The 17,046-nt window shown below is 46.7% G+C and overlaps 1 protein-coding gene across 1 annotated transcript in view; it reads right to left on the bottom strand.

Annotated features, from left to right (window-relative positions):
- The window catches only part of LOC126475389 (F-box/LRR-repeat protein 2), a 710,612-nt gene that overhangs the window by 535,313 nt on the left and 158,253 nt on the right, over window positions 1–17,046 (bottom strand). Inside the window, exon 2 of the mRNA XM_050103215.1 lies at window positions 12,430–12,551. Coding sequence (XP_049959172.1) covers window positions 12,430–12,540 — 111 coding nt within the window. The 5' untranslated portion in view covers window positions 12,541–12,551. The remainder of the gene's footprint in view (window positions 1–12,429; window positions 12,552–17,046) is intronic.

Genomic DNA, 17,046 nt, shown 5'->3' with positions numbered 1-17,046 from the left:
CAACAATATACCGTACAACCCCCGAACAGAATGCTGGGTCCGTTAGTTGGAAGAAAGCACTGGTATTAAGCACAAAGGGTAGCAGAAACGGCTCCAAAAGAACAACCACTAAATATCATTAACATCTATCTGTCGTACATTCATATAACATAATCCGAGCTCAAACAAAATACGGTAACTCGAACAACATAATCTTCTTGGTGTCAACCATCATGGATTCCGAAAACACTAGTCATGCAAAACTTAACTAGCGCTCTTCTCAAACGACATAGGGAATGCCACGGATCAAGAAAAACATGTCTAAGCAGTATTTATGGAGTTTTGGAAAGTTTTCAACGAAATATGACACCAATACTTACCAACGAAAATACAGCCCTATGGGATATGAAATGAAATGTGTAGCTGGACTGACGAATTTCTTGGCAGGGTGGACGCAGCGTGTTAATTCCGGATGCAGAGTGATTAACAGAAAATGAAGTAACATCAGAGGTGTCACAGGGCACTTTGTTAGAACCTTTACTGTTCCTATTGTACAGTAGTGATCTAAAAAACAACATAGTGTGGTGTCACCGCCAGACACCACACTTGCTAGGTGGTAGATTAAATCGGCCGCGGTCCATTTAGTACATGTCGGACCCGCGTGTCGCCACTGTGTAATCGCAGACCTAGCGCCACCACAAGGCAGGTCTCGTGATATGAACAAGCACTCGCCCCAGTTGGACGGACGACCTAGCTAGCGACTAGATGTACGAAGCCTTTCACTCTCATTAGCCGAGAGACAGAATAGCCTTCAGCTAAGTTAATGGCTACGAACTAGCAAAGCGCCATTAGCCTTACAGTGATTGTAATTAAAGTCTCCTGTGTATAGTCAAGAGCGATGTACCACAATGATTGATTAAAGATAAGTATTAATCCAGCTACGTACTTTTCTTCATAGCATTAATTACGTAGCCTGTTCCAGTACTTGACGCCCGTCGGCGTGTGTGTGTATGCGTGCCTTTCTTTCGGCTACCCGTCACTGTGGACTGGCTGCCTTGTCAGTCCACTTCACATAGATAGGAATCTCAAATTTTTTTCGAAAATGATACAATTAGCTACAATGAAGTATAAGATGAAAAGCTGTGCAGAAATGTCCAGATGTTGAGGGAATTGCAAAGTGGTACAGAGACTGCCAACTTAATTTAAATGTTCAAAAATGTAAATCTAAATATTCACAAAGCCGGCCGCTAGTGGCCGTGCGGTTCTAGGCGCTTCAGTCTGGAACCGCGTGACCGCTACGGTCGCAGGTTCCAATCCTGCCTCGGGCATGGATGTGTGTGATATCCTTAGGTTAGTTATGTTTAAGTAATTCTAAGTTCTAGGGGACTGATAACCTCAGATGTTAAGTCCCATAGTGCTCAGAGCAATTTGAACCATATTTCACAAAACACAAAAATATTGTATCTCTCTCGCTCTTCTTCTTCTTCTTCTTCTTCTTCTTCTTCTTCTTTAGTGTCCATCCCTGAGATGGGTTTGTAGCAGTACGCCATTCCATTCTTCTGTCTGGTTTCCTTTTCATTCCATGCAGCGGGGCCGGTTCGATTCCCGGACGGGATGGAGATTTTTCTCCGCTAGTGGACTGGGTGTTGTGCTGTCCTCATCGTCTTCTCATCATCACCGACACGAAAGTCGCCCAACGTGGCGTCACCTGCAATAAGACTCGCACCTCTGCGACCGAACTCCCGCGGAAGGGGGATCATTTCATTTCTTCCTTTTCATTTCCCCATGCATAACTCACTGACTTCTGCTGCATGTGCGACATCCCCGGCGAATCCTTCTCTCAACAGTTCTTTCTGTCATTGCACCAATGATTTTATCATGTCTTACATTGCGTCCTACGACTTCGTCTCTTCTTGGTTAGATGTGCCTCCAGAGAGATCTGGTTTTCTGTACTCTTCTCAGCACCCCTTCATTTGCAACTCAGCTTCTCCAGCTGATTTTCATCATTCTTCTATAGCTCAGAATCACTCCATGGTTTCTAGCCGTCTCCCCTTCTGTTTTCCTATTGTCCAGACACTACACACGACTTGAGTGGTTCTCTTGTTTATTTTCATACCATACTGATTACAGAAAATCCTTTCCATTGTACTGTGGGCCTTCTCAAGAACTTCTTTCGTCTCCGTGACCGCAGCAATATCATCTGCGTAAAATAACATGTCTGTCTTCCGCCCAATAATTTTGATACCTACCTGAGTTGATTCGCGAAAGTGGTCGACAGCTTCTTGGACATAAGCATCGAATATAAATGGAAAGATAATACATCCTTCTCTCGCGTATTTTCTAATTTTTACTTCATGTTCCTTAAGGAAATTCTTAATTAGAGTCACTTCGTTCTTATACACTACTGGCCATTAAAATTGCTATACCACGAAGATGACGTGCTACAAACGCGAATTTTAAACGACAGGAAGAAGATGTTGTGATATGCAAATGATTAGCTTTTCAGAGCATTCACACAAGTTTGGCGCCGGCGGCGACATCTACAACGTGCTGACATGAGGAAAGTTTCCAACCGATTTCTCATACACAAACAGCAGTTAACCGGCGTTGCCTGGTGAAATGTTGTAATGCCGCGTATAAGGAGGAGAAATGCGTACCATCACGTTTCCGACTTTGATAAAGGTCGGATTGTAGCCTATCGCGATTGCGGTTTATCGTATCGCGACATTGCTGCTCGCGTTGGTCGACATCTAATGGCTATTAGCAGAATATGGAATCGGTGGGTTCAGGAGGGAAATACGGAACGCCGTGCTGGATCCCAACGGCCTCGTATCACTAACAGTCGAGATCACAGGCATACTATCCGCATGGCTGTAACGGATCGTGCTGCCACGTCTCGATCCCTGAGTTAACAGATGGAGACGTTTGCAAGACAACAACCATCTGCACGAACAGTTCGACGACATTTGCAGCAGCATGGACTATCAGCTCGGAGACCATGGCTGCGGTTACCCTTGACGCTGCATCACAGACAGGAGCGCCTGCGATGGTGTACTCAGCGACGAACCTGGGTGCACGAATGGCAAAAGTAATTTTTTCGGATGAATCCAGGTTCTGTTTACAGCATCATGATGGTCGCATCCGTGTTTGGCGACATCGCGGTGAACGCACATTGGGAGCGTGTATTCGACATCGCCATACTGGCGTATTACCCGGCGTGATGGTATGGGGTGCCATTGGTTACACGTCTCGGTCACCTCTTGTTCACATTGACGGCGCTTTGAACAGTGGACGTTACATTTCAGATGTGTTACTACCCGTGGCTCTACTCTTCATTCGATCCCTCCGAAACCCCACATTTCAGCAGGATAATGCACGACCGCATGTTGCATGTCCTGTACGGGCCTTTCTGGATACAGAAAATGTTCGACTGCTGCCCTGGCGAGGACATTCTCCAGATATCTCACCAATTGAAAGCGTCTGGTCGATGGTGGCCGAGCAACTGGCTCTTCACAATACGCCAGGCACTACTCTCGATGAACTGTGGTATCGTGTTGTAGTTGCATGGGCAGGTGTACCTGTACACGCCATCCAAGCTCTGTTTGATTCAATGTCCAGGCGTATCAAGGCAGTTATTACGGCCAGAGATGGTTGTTCTGGGTACTGATTTCTCAGGATGTATGCACCCAAACTGCGTGAAAATGTAATCACATGTCAGTTCTAGTATAATATATTGGTCCACTGAATATCCGTTTATCATCCGCATTTCTTCTTGGTGTAGCAATTTTAATGATCAGTACTGTGTACTGTAGAAGCTGAGCAACACCCGGTGTCTTCGTATTTTAGACCTGCTTTCTTTAGCACGTTGATCATTTCTTTCCAGATAACATTATCAAAGGCGTTTTCCAGATCTCATTCATCAGCATCCGTCCATCCTCGAAGGATGATGGTGTAGCACAGTTGTTTCAGACTCTGCAACATCTGCTATGGCTGAAAAGTCCCACTCAAGAGTGGCAGTCTCTACTGCAGTTTGGGCACTTGAAATGTGAACGACTTCACCAGAGGCCGCTCTCTCCCCCCGTCTTGCCCTCTTCCTGATGTCTTCTTGCATGCGTTCGTTCTCTGCAAGCTGAACCCCACTGCATACGGCTTGTCGCCACTTGACACGGTCACCAATTATATTTTCCCACTGACTTGGATCGATGCTGGCCTTGGTCAGATCTCTCTTGCAGGCGTCCTTGAAGCGAATGTGCAGTCTTCCTACTGGCCTCACACCAACCCCAAGTTATCCGTATAGCACTTTATTCGGTATTCGTTCAGGATCCGCGCGCCTGGCATGTCCCAGCCACCTTAGACGTCGGTGGCTCAAGAGTGCACAAATGCTGGTTGTGCTTGCGAGCCGTAATACTTCGGTGTTGGGTACTCTATCCTTCCAAGAGATCTGAAGAATGCTCCAGGGACAACGGAGATGGAAGCAGTTCAGTCGGGGTCCATGTTTAGCAAGAGTTGTCCATGTCTCACAGCTCTATTGAATGGGCGTTAATATTCTGGTTTGAAACGCATTTTCTTTGTAACTGGAAACAAACAGACAGCTTCCGTTGCCACAGTGCGTCGCATGAAACCTGAGATGAGCAGTGTTTGTTTGGGCTGATTCCATCTGCGAACTGCAAAAACGAAATTACGAATATCTGCCGAAACACCATACAAAGTGAGCCTCTCGAGTTTTAGGAGAGAGACAGTGCAAGGTGTGTTGCAGATGTAATTAGTAATAATGAAATAATAAACTGAAACGTAATACCCGATGTTGATGTTTTACTGCGCGTCATTTTAAGCAGAAGCTAGCTTTTCACGTAACTAAATGTCTGTGCCGTCGTATTTCCTAAGCTATGTTTCGTACAACGATATAATTTTGCAGGTACATTCAGTGATATATATGAATACTGCCTCCAAAATGTGTCACGAGTAGGCGTATTAGTAAAGAAGTAACAATCTGAAATGTTAAGCTCGATGCGGTTATTTTACAGCATGAACTGAGAAAAAGTAGTTAGGCATAAACTTTTTTCCTTTCATTGTTTTGTTGGGGATTTAAAGCTTTGAAATTGTGCGTAGTTTTTTGTTTGTCACTAAGCTCTCTCATTTCCAAATATTGGATAAAAAAAGTCAGTAATGGTTCAAATGGCTCTGAGCACTATGGGACTTAACTTATGAGGTCATCAGTCCCCTAGAACTTAGAACTACTTAAACCTAACTAACCTAAGGACATCACACACATCGATGTCCGAGGCAGGATTCGAGCCTGCGACCATAGCGGTCGCGCGGTTCCGGACTGAAGCGCCTTGAACCGCTCGCCCACTTCGGCCGGCTAAAGTCAGTAATGCTGCCCGGTGATAAAGACACTGTCTCATTATGTTAACCTATTAACTTAAAAGTATACTCTTTAATAAGTAGATTGTGACGGCATTTTAAATCTTTAAATTCACTCAATAATTAGGCGAAATATTGAAAATCAATTTTTTGTCTCTGGAATCCATCATATAGGCAAACTGCAGTTGGCATTGTTTTCCGGGTTACAGGATAGTCGGTTAGTAATAAAGATAGCGCAAGCTATCTGATGGGAAAGGACGGTACAACTGTTTGCGATAGCACACCAGGCTAAAAGAAGAACGAAAATGGTTTGACATAGCCCGACGTTGGAACCAAAACGGACATTCATTGTGTAGTAAGAGTTACGTCTCTGCAGTGATGTTGATCCCATCCTGTAAGAGAAAATCGTTGGAGAAACCTAACTAGATCGTTCTGGATAAAAAATAATAATTCCGCGAGCGATCAGTGTGACGTCGCGGCGCAGGATCAACGTGTTCAAAAAATGGTTCAAATGGCTCTGAGCACTATGGGACTTAACTTCTGAGGTCATCAGTCCCCTAGAACTTAGAACTACTTAAACCTAACTAACCTAAGGACATCACACACATCCATGCCCGAGGCAGGATTCGAACCTGCGACCGTATGGGTCGCGCGGTTCCAGACTGTAGCGCCTAGAACCGCTCGGCCACTCCGGCCGCCGATCAACGTGTTCGTCCGTCACGTTAGCGGAGGTTATTTTGGCAGAGGAGGTTGTGACGCGCCAATCAGCGGCCTCAGGTCGTGGTGTTTACCAAACAGTGCGCCCCAGAGCAGGGAACCCGGCATCTGCTGAGTGAGCTACTGTTCTCCAACGTCAGAGCGCTCCTTGCGGCGACATGCTGCCGCGTGTTTCTTCTCTGTCAGAAGAGTGCCTCATATCTACTGCGCCGCCTGTAACAGCGCCTCGCGTCTCACACACTTCCGTTCACTTGCTGGTACACGTTTCTAAGCTTCTCACTTATTTGGAAATGTTTGACTGACGGGGCGGGGTGCTGATTCGTACACTTAGGGAGATGAAAAGCGTTACGCCGTCAAGCATATGTTCGATATTTGTCAAACTTTGTGACGTTCAATACGTAACGGATATTAGATTAAACTCTCATCCCATTCGTAAGTGCTGTGCATCATCAGCTGTAATATGGCATCAGTAGACAACACAGCAGCTCAGTGCGTTCGGTCAGAGTGCTGTCTATCCTCTGTAATACACTGAAGCTCCAAAGAAACTAGTATAGGCATGCGTATTCAAAAACAGAGATATGTAAACAGGCAGAATACTGCGCTGCGGTCGGCAACGTGTATAGAAGACAACAAGGTCTGTAGCAGTTGTTAGATCGGTTACTGCTGCTACAATGTCAGATTATCAAGATATAAGTGAGATCAAATGCCGAGAATAACAACGAACAACACGAAGAAACAGGGGGATAGAGTCTTTGACTGCTAATAAAAACATCCTCCGTCTCGGATTCGACCCAACCACTGCTTACATTTTGAATAAATCTCATGAACAATGTCAGCCGAAGACTTTCACTGTACGACGCCATGCCAATGTCGCAAGCAGCAGATGAAGAGATAGAGATGGTATATGAGGAAGTAGAACGGGTAATTCAGTATGTAAATGGAGATGAAAATGTATCAGACAAGGTGGATTACAATGCGCTTGTGGGCGAAGGAATAGAATACAAGGTTACTGGACAATTTGGGTTTGTCAGCAGGAATAAAAGAGGAGAAGGACTAACTGAGTTCTGCAATAAAGTTCGGGAGGTAATAACGAATACTCAATTCAAAAGTCACAAGAGAAGGACGTAAAGTTAAGGAAGGAAGATTTGGTTTACGTCCCTTCGACAAATAGGTCACTACGGACGGAGCACGAGATCGTATTGTGTCAAGGATGGGGATGGAAATCGGCCGTGCCTTTTCAGAGGATCCAACCCGGCATTTGCCTGCAGCGATTTAGGGAAATCACGGAAAACCTAAATATGAATGGCCGGACGGTGGTCTGATCCGCCGTCCTCCCAACAGTGAGTCCAGTGTGCTAACCAATGCGCCACCTCGCTCGGTGGGGGAGGTATGCTTCGAAAAGACGCAGAGCCACGGGAAGGTTCCCGCTGGACTGCACCATTGTCAGACAGAGACTCCGATATGAGATATTAGATTGTAAGGCGTACCCAGCTGAAGGTGTAGACTCAGATCACAATTTAGAAATGATGAAGAGTAGATTGAAGTTTAAAGAAATCGCCCAAAAGAACCAGTGTGGAAGGAAGTGGAATATTGAAGTACTGAGGAATGACGAGACGCGTTTATAAAGTTCGCCAAGCATGTGGATACTGCGATAAGGGACACCGGAATAGGCAGTTCAGTTGAAGAGGGGCGCACATCTCTACAAAGGGTAATCACACCATGATGCCGGGTGTTGGCCCTGTGTGCCTCGGTCGTATGCAGTCCTGATTTGGCGCTCACCTGCACGGCGCCAAACACGCATACGACCATCATTGGCACCAAGGCAGAAGCGACTCTCATCGCTGAAGACGACACGTCTCCATTCGTCCTTCCATTCACGCCTGTCGCGACACCACTGGAGGCGGGCTGCACGATGTTGGGGCGTGAGCGGAAGACGGCCTAACGGTGTGCGGGACCGTAGCCCAGCTTCATGGAGACGGTTGCGAATGGTCCTCGCCGATACCCCAGGAGCAACAGTGTCCCTAATTTGCTGGGAAGTGGCGGTGCGGTCCCCTACGGCACTGCGTAGGATCCTACGGTCTTGGCGTGCATCCGTGCGTCGCTGCGGTCCGGTCCCAGGTCGACGGGCACGTGCACCTTCCGCCGACCACTGGCGACAACATCGATGTACTGTGGAGACCTCACGCCCCAAGTGTTGAGCAATTCGGCGGTACGTCCACCCGGCCTCCCGCATGCCCACTATACGCCCTCGCTCAAAGTCCGTCAACTGCACATACGGTTCACGTCCACGCTGTCGCGGCATGCTACCAGTGTTAAAGACTGCGATGGAGCTCCGTATGCCACGGCAAACTGGCTGACACTGACGGCGGCGGTGCACAAATGCTGCGCAGCTAGCGCCATTCGACGGCCAACACCGCGGTTCCTGGTGTGTCCGCTGTGCCGTGCGTGTGATCATTGCTTGTACAGCCCTCTCGCAGTGTCCGGAGCAAGTATGGTGGGTCTGACACACCGGTGTCAATGTGTTCTTTTTTCCATTTCCAGGAGTGTATCTGATAGATGAGATATACATGACCAGACAAACAAATGACTAGAAATTCAGGAACACTGAATCATTTATTTACGAGAAAGAGCTCCACAAATTAAGCAAGGCAATAGCATGTTGGTCCACCTCTAGTCCTTATGCAACCCGTTATTCGACTTGGCACTGATTGATAGAGTTGTTGGATGCCCTTCTGAGGAATTCGTGCCGAACTCTGTGCAACTAGCGAGTTAGATCGCTAGTTGGAGGACTCTGGTCATAATGCTCCAAACGTTCTCAATTGGGGAGAGATCCGGCGGTCTTCCTGGCCAGGGTAGGGTTTGGCAAAGCACGAAGACAAGCAGCAGAAACTCTCGCCATGTGTGGGTGGGCATTACCTTGCTGAGATGTATGTCCAGAGTACCTTCCTATGAAGGTCAACAAAACTGCGCGTAGAACATCGTCGACGTACCGCTGTGTTGTAAAGGTGCCGCGGATGACCACCAAAGATACCCTGCAACGAACTGAAATGCCACCCCTGACCATTACTCCCGGTTGTTGGGCTGAATAACCAACGACAGCTGGAATCTCAGTGACTGGAGTATAATTATCTTCAGTGATATTAGTCTCGCTTCGAACTGAGCTCCGATGATCAGGTGTGCCATTTCTTTTCATAGCAGGAAGCAATATTTTGACGTTGATGCAAAATATCCTATTCATAGGTGCATCACAGGAAGAAAGAATAGTATCGTGCGACTCTGATCTGCAGATTGGGAAACGCAACGTGTGTCATACTGAGTGCAGAGAGGATATCCCTCATGAACACACGGGCCAGATCCAGCCACAGTATGTTGCCTTTCCTCATTTAAGAAACTACAAACCATTATCAGTCTCAGGAGAAGACTCACTTCTACCATGCAAGGGGAACAGTGTGCCACAGAACTGCTGTAGCAGTCTTCCAGTGCTAGTAATGAAACTAATCAGCGCCATATATTTTTCTTTAATTTACTTCTCGATAAACAACCCAGTGACTATGTTACAGATCGCAAAGTTTTGCTTTTCTATTTATAATTAAACTGAAAAATAAAGGACTGTTTTACTTATGCTCAATAATAAAAACGTGCAATAAGTAGTTATTTCAAACTAAAAATGAATAACACTGAAAAGTTGTGATAAACATATTTATCCAAATGTTGATAATACGTTCGAAAATTATTATTGTTGTTGTTTCCGTAACTTTCTTGGACGACAGTAAGAAAATATTCCTAAAGTAAATATGAATTGCACGAATCACATACGACTCTCTTTGGATGTATACAGGGCATCCCAGGACGAATGGTCAATATTAAGACAGGAATGATTATTCGAAGCAAATAAGCCTAGTAAACACTGACTCTAAAATGCATACCTGAAAAGCTATGACCGAGCGAGGTGGCGCAGTGGTTAGCACACTGGACTCGCATTCGGGAGGACGACGGTTCAATCCCGTCTCCGGCCATCCTGATTTAGGTTTTCCGTGATTTCCCTAAATCGCTTCAGGCAAATGCCGGGATGGTTCCTTTGAAAGGGCACGGCCGATTTCCTTCCCCATCCTTCCCTCACCCGAGCTTGCGCTCCGTCTCTAATGACCTCGTTGTCGACGGGACGTTAAACACTAATCTCCTCCTCCTCCTCCTGAAAAGCTATGAGCACTTACTCGTCTTCGATATTGTGAAACAAATCTCTTCTAGTGCTACATATTTGCTTTCCATACTCTGAGGGGTGGTAGTGTGGACCAAAACCAGGAGAAACGGCCAGTAACCATGGGATCTAAAGTGCATGTCTTAAGAGCTTTAAGCACTTGATCAGCTTGGCAACCGCGAAACACATCTCTTCTATTGAACAAATGCTCGTAGCTCTTAAGATTTGCGTTTTATGCCCATCTTTAATAGACTTCTTTGCTTCGAATGATCGTTCCTGTCACATCCCTGAATACTGATGATTATTCCTGGGACACCCTGTAAACGACACACTGTAATATCTTCATGCTGCGAGCTTTGCATCGCAGGTCATCCTTATATAACTGTTTGGTGCATATTAATAGCGTTGTGTTCTAGTAGAAGTTGTGTTCTTAAATTGAGAGGGCTGTTGACCCCCAAAGTGTGGGAAAGCAGTCGTTTAGGCGGCGTAGTTTTCAACTCTTTTTTTCCTCTGATGTGCTGTGGTATTCTGAGGCAATAAGTAACGAAGATTAAAAAAACTCCACAATGTAAGATTTCTAAACTTAATGCATGGTTTAAACAAACCTGTATTTTTCCACATTAAGTAGGAAATAACCATATAGACAGTGCGCAGCCAGTTAAAAGAAACTTCGAGAAGGCTACCCTGAGAAGAAAAGCTAAGTAACTTATTCATTTTGGAGAAGTGCTTTTTCGCAACATTGTAATCATTGACCTCGCCTTTGTATTTCATCATACCCAGTACGCATCAATGTATGCCACTGCTGAGGAACTTCAGTCAATCATTTTAATGAGTCCCAATAAAAATGAAAGAGATTTGATACTGACGTCCTACCATAACCCATCTGGGAAAGCATGGAGGTCAGCATGCAGTGGGCCTCGTCCGCCCATAGCAGTAAATGCAGAAGAAGCTGCTTCACTCCTCCTTGGTTTGGTGGGGGAGGGGGGGGGGGAGGGGAGGGAGGGATGCCATATCTTGTGACGTAAGTCATAGCCCCTATTGCATGGTCTACCTGTCAGCCGGAAATAATAATCGTGGCTGCATATGCACCAGGCGTCACTAGTTCGACAGTAAAACCTTTATCCGTTACGAATGTGGAACACCGCGGCTGTGATGAATAAAGGTTTCGACAAATTACTGCAACCAGTAGTCAACAAATTACTGCAACCAGTAGCCTTTGTTTTATTATTCAGTTTTTATTTTCCATTGCCGGTTTCGTATCGCCTAGCGGTTCATCATCAGATAGTACATAGTTATCGCATGTCTTCAGGATTGTGGGGGTCGTGTAACAGTGGCAAATGTATGGACGGAACACATAAGCACTGAATGTAGCGAGAGTTATTCACATTAAGGGATCGAGTTAGTTGCATTACTTACAGTTATTAGTATCTGATCGTTTGTTCCCGCTGTACACATCGTTTTGGAAAACATAAGATATGTTTTACAGTCACATTAATTTCACAGCACTTCACAAATTTAGCCACAAGCATGTTCTTCACAAAATGTAAATGAACAAAAGAGCATGATCAAAGCTATGTTCTAAGAATCTGTGCAGGAACAGAGAGTTTTTTGTTCAGCGCTTGGACTGTGCATTGGCGACAGTGACTAAGTGTGTATTAATACTACATACATTATTGCAAAAATAACACGTAATTACACTGCAAACCTGACCTGTGTTATTTACAAAATCTATTAAACAATGATTTTGTATGATATCTCAACCACAGTGTTAGTGCTGAAATTATGTTTGACATTTATCCTTATATTTAAAAAAACTAGAACCCCGCCTCGATTGCGAAAAAAGCACCTAGTGTTAACCTAGGTTTCGGCGTAGATAACTACACCTTCTTCAGAACAATAAAACCCACAAGTGCCTAAGAAGACCTTTGTTAATGATTAAAAGAACACAATAGCTATACATTTATAAACGAAAAAAAGGAAAACACAAATAGTACATATGTACAAAGTCAAAACCACTACTTGACTTAATGGTGTACGCTCCACCCCACACCGGCCTATGTTCGATGGGCCATGACCCGCCATAAACTGCCTCTATGCACCTCAGCAGCGCATATTGGTAAGTCTAGAGGCACAGCGGCGAGCAGGCACATAGAAGTGGTGTGGATACGCACCGCGGAGGGCCGCCTGCTGCGGCGGCTGGTCCTGGAGTCGTGGCCGGCCATGTGCAGCAGCGCCGCCTCCACGGCCAGCTGGTCCCACGTCGACATGCGCCGGTCGCCCATGGCGGCCCCACCTGCGGCACAGCCCACACCTGCAGCACGGCCACACACCTGCAGCACGGCCTCACACGTAACGCAGCGCGCTAGTCGCACCGCCGCCACCCTCTCTGCCCTAGTGCGCTCTTGTGTTTAGTGACGCGAGATGTACAACTTAACAACGCAACACGGGAAGTGTTCACTCAACAGGTCGCCGATTTTGCTCATCTTTGGTATCGTCCAGAAATCGAGGCGCCACATAACAGTCGGGAACGCTTATCGATACCACAGACATCACCGACGCCTCACTGCAGACGAATGGGAGGCGCACCTAAAGATATGCCCTCTCCCTCAGCACAGCAGCGCGCTCGCACTGAGGTCAGTATACAGCCATGCATGGAAGCACTCCCCCCAGTTCGGGACCTAAGCTAAAGCAGTCAATATCGTCGAGTGGGATTAACGTGTTATTCAAGTCTCACACGGAAAAGTACTTTTGTACACTACTGGCCATTAAAATTGCTACACCACGAAGATGACGTGCTACAGACGCGAAATTTAACCGACAGGAAGAAGATGCTGTGATATGCAAATCATTAGATTTTCAGAGCATTCACACAAGGTTGGCGCCGGTGGCGACACCTACAACGTGCTCACATGAGAAAAGTTTCCAACCAATTTCTCATACACAAACCGCAGTTGACCGGCGTTGCCTGGTGAAACGTGGCTGTGATGCCTCGTGTAAGGAGGAGAAATGCTTACCACAACGTTTCCGAGTTTGATAAAGGTTTATCATATCGCGACATTGTTGCTCGCGTTGGTCGAGATCCAATGACTGTTAGCAGAATATGGACTCGCTGGGTAATACGGAACGCCGTCCTGGATCACAACGGCCTCGTATCACTAGCAGTCGAGAGGACAGGCATCTTATCCGCATGGCTGTAACGGATCGTGCAGCCTCGTCTCGATCCATGAGTCAACAGATGGGGACGGTTGCAAGACAACAACCATCTGCACGAACAGTTCGACGACGTCTGCAGCAGCATGGACGATCAGCTCGGAGACCATGGCTGCTGTTACCCTTGACGCTGCATCGCAGACAGGAGCGCCTGCGATGGCGTACTCAACGACGAACCTGGCTGCACGAATGGCAAAACGTTATATTTTCGGATGAATCCAGGCTCTGTTTACAGCATCATGATGGACGCATCCGTGTTTGGCAACATCGCGGTGAATGCACACTGGAAGCATGTATTCGTCATCGCCATACTGGCGTATCACCCGGCGTGATGGTATGGGGTGCCACAGGTTACACGTCTCGGTCACCTCTTGTCCGCATTGACGGCACTTTGAACAGTGGATGTTACATTTCAGATGTGTTACGACCCGTGGCTCTACCCTACATTCGATCCCTGCGAAACCCTACTTTTCAGCAGGATAATGCACGAGTGCATGTTGCAGGTCTTGTACGGGTCTTTCTGCACACAGAAAATGTTCGACTGCTGCCCTGGCCAGCACATTCTCCAGATCTCTCACCAACTGAAAACGTCTGGTCAATGGTGGCTGAGCAACTGGCTCGTCACAATACACCAGTCACTACTCTTGATGAACTGTGGTATCGTGTTGAAGCTGCATGGGCAGCTGTACCTGTACACGCCATCCGAGCTCTTGGCTCAATGCCCAGGCGTATCAAGGCCGTTATTATGGCCAGAGGTGGTTGTTCTGGGTACTGATGTCTCAGGATCTATTCACCCAAATTGCATGAAAATGTAATCACCTGTCAGTTCTAGTATAATATATTAGTCCAATGAATACCCGTTTGTCAACTGCATTTCTTCTTGATGTAGCAATTTTAATGGCCAGTAGTGTAAATGTTGAGCTTCGTACTTAGAGAGATCAGTTTGTTAATTAGTGCATCATTGCTTTAATAGGCAATGATAGTTGGAAACCATCAAGCATTCCTATGGCAATGGATCGTATCAAGTTAAGTAAATCTATTTATCATTCATGTAATAAAGTGAACTAATATTTTATATGTTGTACTTACGATAAGGCATGTTTTTTTTTTAGGGCGCAAAACTGCTATGGTCATTAGCGCCTGGTCCGTGACTTAGGAAACAGTAAAAACCGAAAATGGAAACCAGCAGAAATGGGAACGAAACTCAAAAAATTGGAGAAACTAAAAGCAGAAGGAAGGCTTAAAAATCCACTACAGAAAGGGGTTGGTTGTCCCCAAAAAAAGCTTCAAATGACTGACGTCATTTCACTGGCACTAATAAACTCGAGAACGCGATCGGCTGAGCGTGTGTCATCTGCTAAAATGGACGATATATCAGGCGACAGCTGTAGACGGGCGCGTAACGGAGTAAAATAGGGGCACTCAATTAAAAGGTGTCTTACCGTCCACAGCTGAGAGCAGTGGGGACAGAGTGGGGGAGGATCACCGCTTAAAAGATGTCGATGGCTAAAAAGACAGTGCCCTATCCGGAGTCTAGTTAAAATTACCTCCTCCCGACGACGCGTTCGGGAGGTAGAGGTCCAAGCACAAGGAAGAGCTTTCACGTTCCGCAATTTATTATGGGGAAGTGTCGACCAATGTGCGTGCCATAAAAGAACAACTCGACGACATAAAACGCTCCGTATATCGGTGAAGGGAAGCGACTGAATAGCTGGCCGAGGAAGAGAGACTGCAGCCTTGGCCGCTATATCGGCCGCCTCATTCCCACAGATACCAACGTGTCCCGGGAGCCAGAGGAACGCCACCGAGATGCCCCCAGGTGGAGCAGGCGCAGACAGTCCTGAATACGGTGGACCAGAATGTGGACAGGGTAAAGAGCTTGGAGGCTGAGGAGGAAGCTGAGAGGATCTGAGCAGATAACATACTGTGTCCGCTGATGGCGGCGGATGTAGTGGACAGCATGGAGAACAGCGTAAAGCTCTGCAGTATAAACCGAACACTGATCGGGAAGCCGAAATTGATTTGGGGTGTCGCCAACAATATAGGCATTCCCTACACCTAACGATGTTTTCGAGCCATCAGTGTAAATAAATGTGGCTTCCTTCATTTGTGCACATAGAGCAGCAAATGACCGACGATAAACAAGTGAAGGGTTACCATCCTTGGGAAATTGACAAAGGTCACGGAGCAGGCAGATCTGGGGACGGAGCCAAGGCGGTGCTGTACCCCAAGTTGTCAAGAAGGTTTTAGGAAAGCGGAAGGAAAGAGAATGGAGCAGTTGACGGAAGCGGACTCCCGGTGGTAGTAGGAAGGAGGGGCGGCCTGCATACCCTACATCAAAGGAGGCGTCGAAAAAAATGTCATGGGCTGGATTAGCAGGCATGGAAGACAGATGGCTAGCCTAACGACTCAGAAGGACTGCTCGCCGATTGGACAGCGGAGTTTCAGCAGTCTCAGCATAAAGGCTATCCACAGGGCTGGTGTAAAAAGCTCCAGACACTAAACGTAATCCACGGTGGTGGATAGGGTCGAGACGACGAAGAATAGACGGCCGAGCAGAGGAGTAAACTATGCTTCCATAGTCCAATTTCGAGCGCACTAAGGCGCGATAGAGGCGGAGAAGGACCACTCGGTCCGCTCCCCAGGAGGTACCATTCAGGACATGGAGGGTGTTGAGGGATCGCAGACAGCGAGCCGAAAGATAGGAAACGTGGGAGGACCAGCACAGTTTTCTGTCAAACATAAGACCCAAGAATTTAGCGACGTCCGAAAACGGAAGGTTAACAGGTCCTAGATGTAAGGAGTGTGGAAGAAACTCCTGACGTCGCCAAAAATTAACACAAACGGTCTTACTGGGAGAAAAACGGAAGCCGGTTTCGATGCTCCAAGAGTAGAGGCGATCGAGACATCCTTGAAGACGTCGTTCAAGAAGGATGGTCCGTTGAGAGCTGTAGTAGATCGCAAAATCGTCCACAAAGAGGAAGCCCGAGACATCAAGAAGGAGACAATCCATAATTGGATTTATGACAATGGCAAACAGTACAACACTTAGCACGGAGCCCTGGGGTACCCCGTTTTCTTGGGAGAAAGTGCGAGAGAGAGTAGTGTTCACCCACACTCTAAATGTGCGCTCTGCCATAAATTCGCGAAGAAAAAGGGGCAGCCGACCTCGAAAGCCCCAAGAGAACAGTGTGCGGAGGATGCCTGTCGTCCAACAGGTATCGTATGCTCTCTCCAGATCAAAAAATATTGCTACTGTTTGGCGTTTCCGGAGAAAATTGATCATCATATAAATGGAGAGAGAAACAAGATGGTCAACTGCAGAACGATGCTTTCGGAAACCGCATTGGGCAGGTGTTAAAAGACTGCGGGACTCCAGCCACCAAGCTAAACGGCTATTCACCATACGCTCCAAAACCTTACATACACTACTCGTGAGAGAAATGGGGCGATAGCTAGAGGGGAGATGTTTGTCCTTTCCAGGTTTCGGAACAGGAACGACGATAGCTTCCCGCCATCGTCTGGGAAAAGTACTGTCGGTCCAAATTCGATTATAAATGCGAAGGAGGTAACACAGA

The sequence above is a fragment of the Schistocerca serialis genome, chromosome 4 (genome assembly GCF_023864345.2).
Source record: "Schistocerca serialis cubense isolate TAMUIC-IGC-003099 chromosome 4, iqSchSeri2.2, whole genome shotgun sequence".
In the NCBI taxonomy this organism is placed as follows: Eukaryota; Metazoa; Arthropoda; class Insecta; order Orthoptera; family Acrididae; genus Schistocerca; species Schistocerca serialis.
This window is presented reverse-complemented; position numbering and strand designations above follow the sequence as displayed.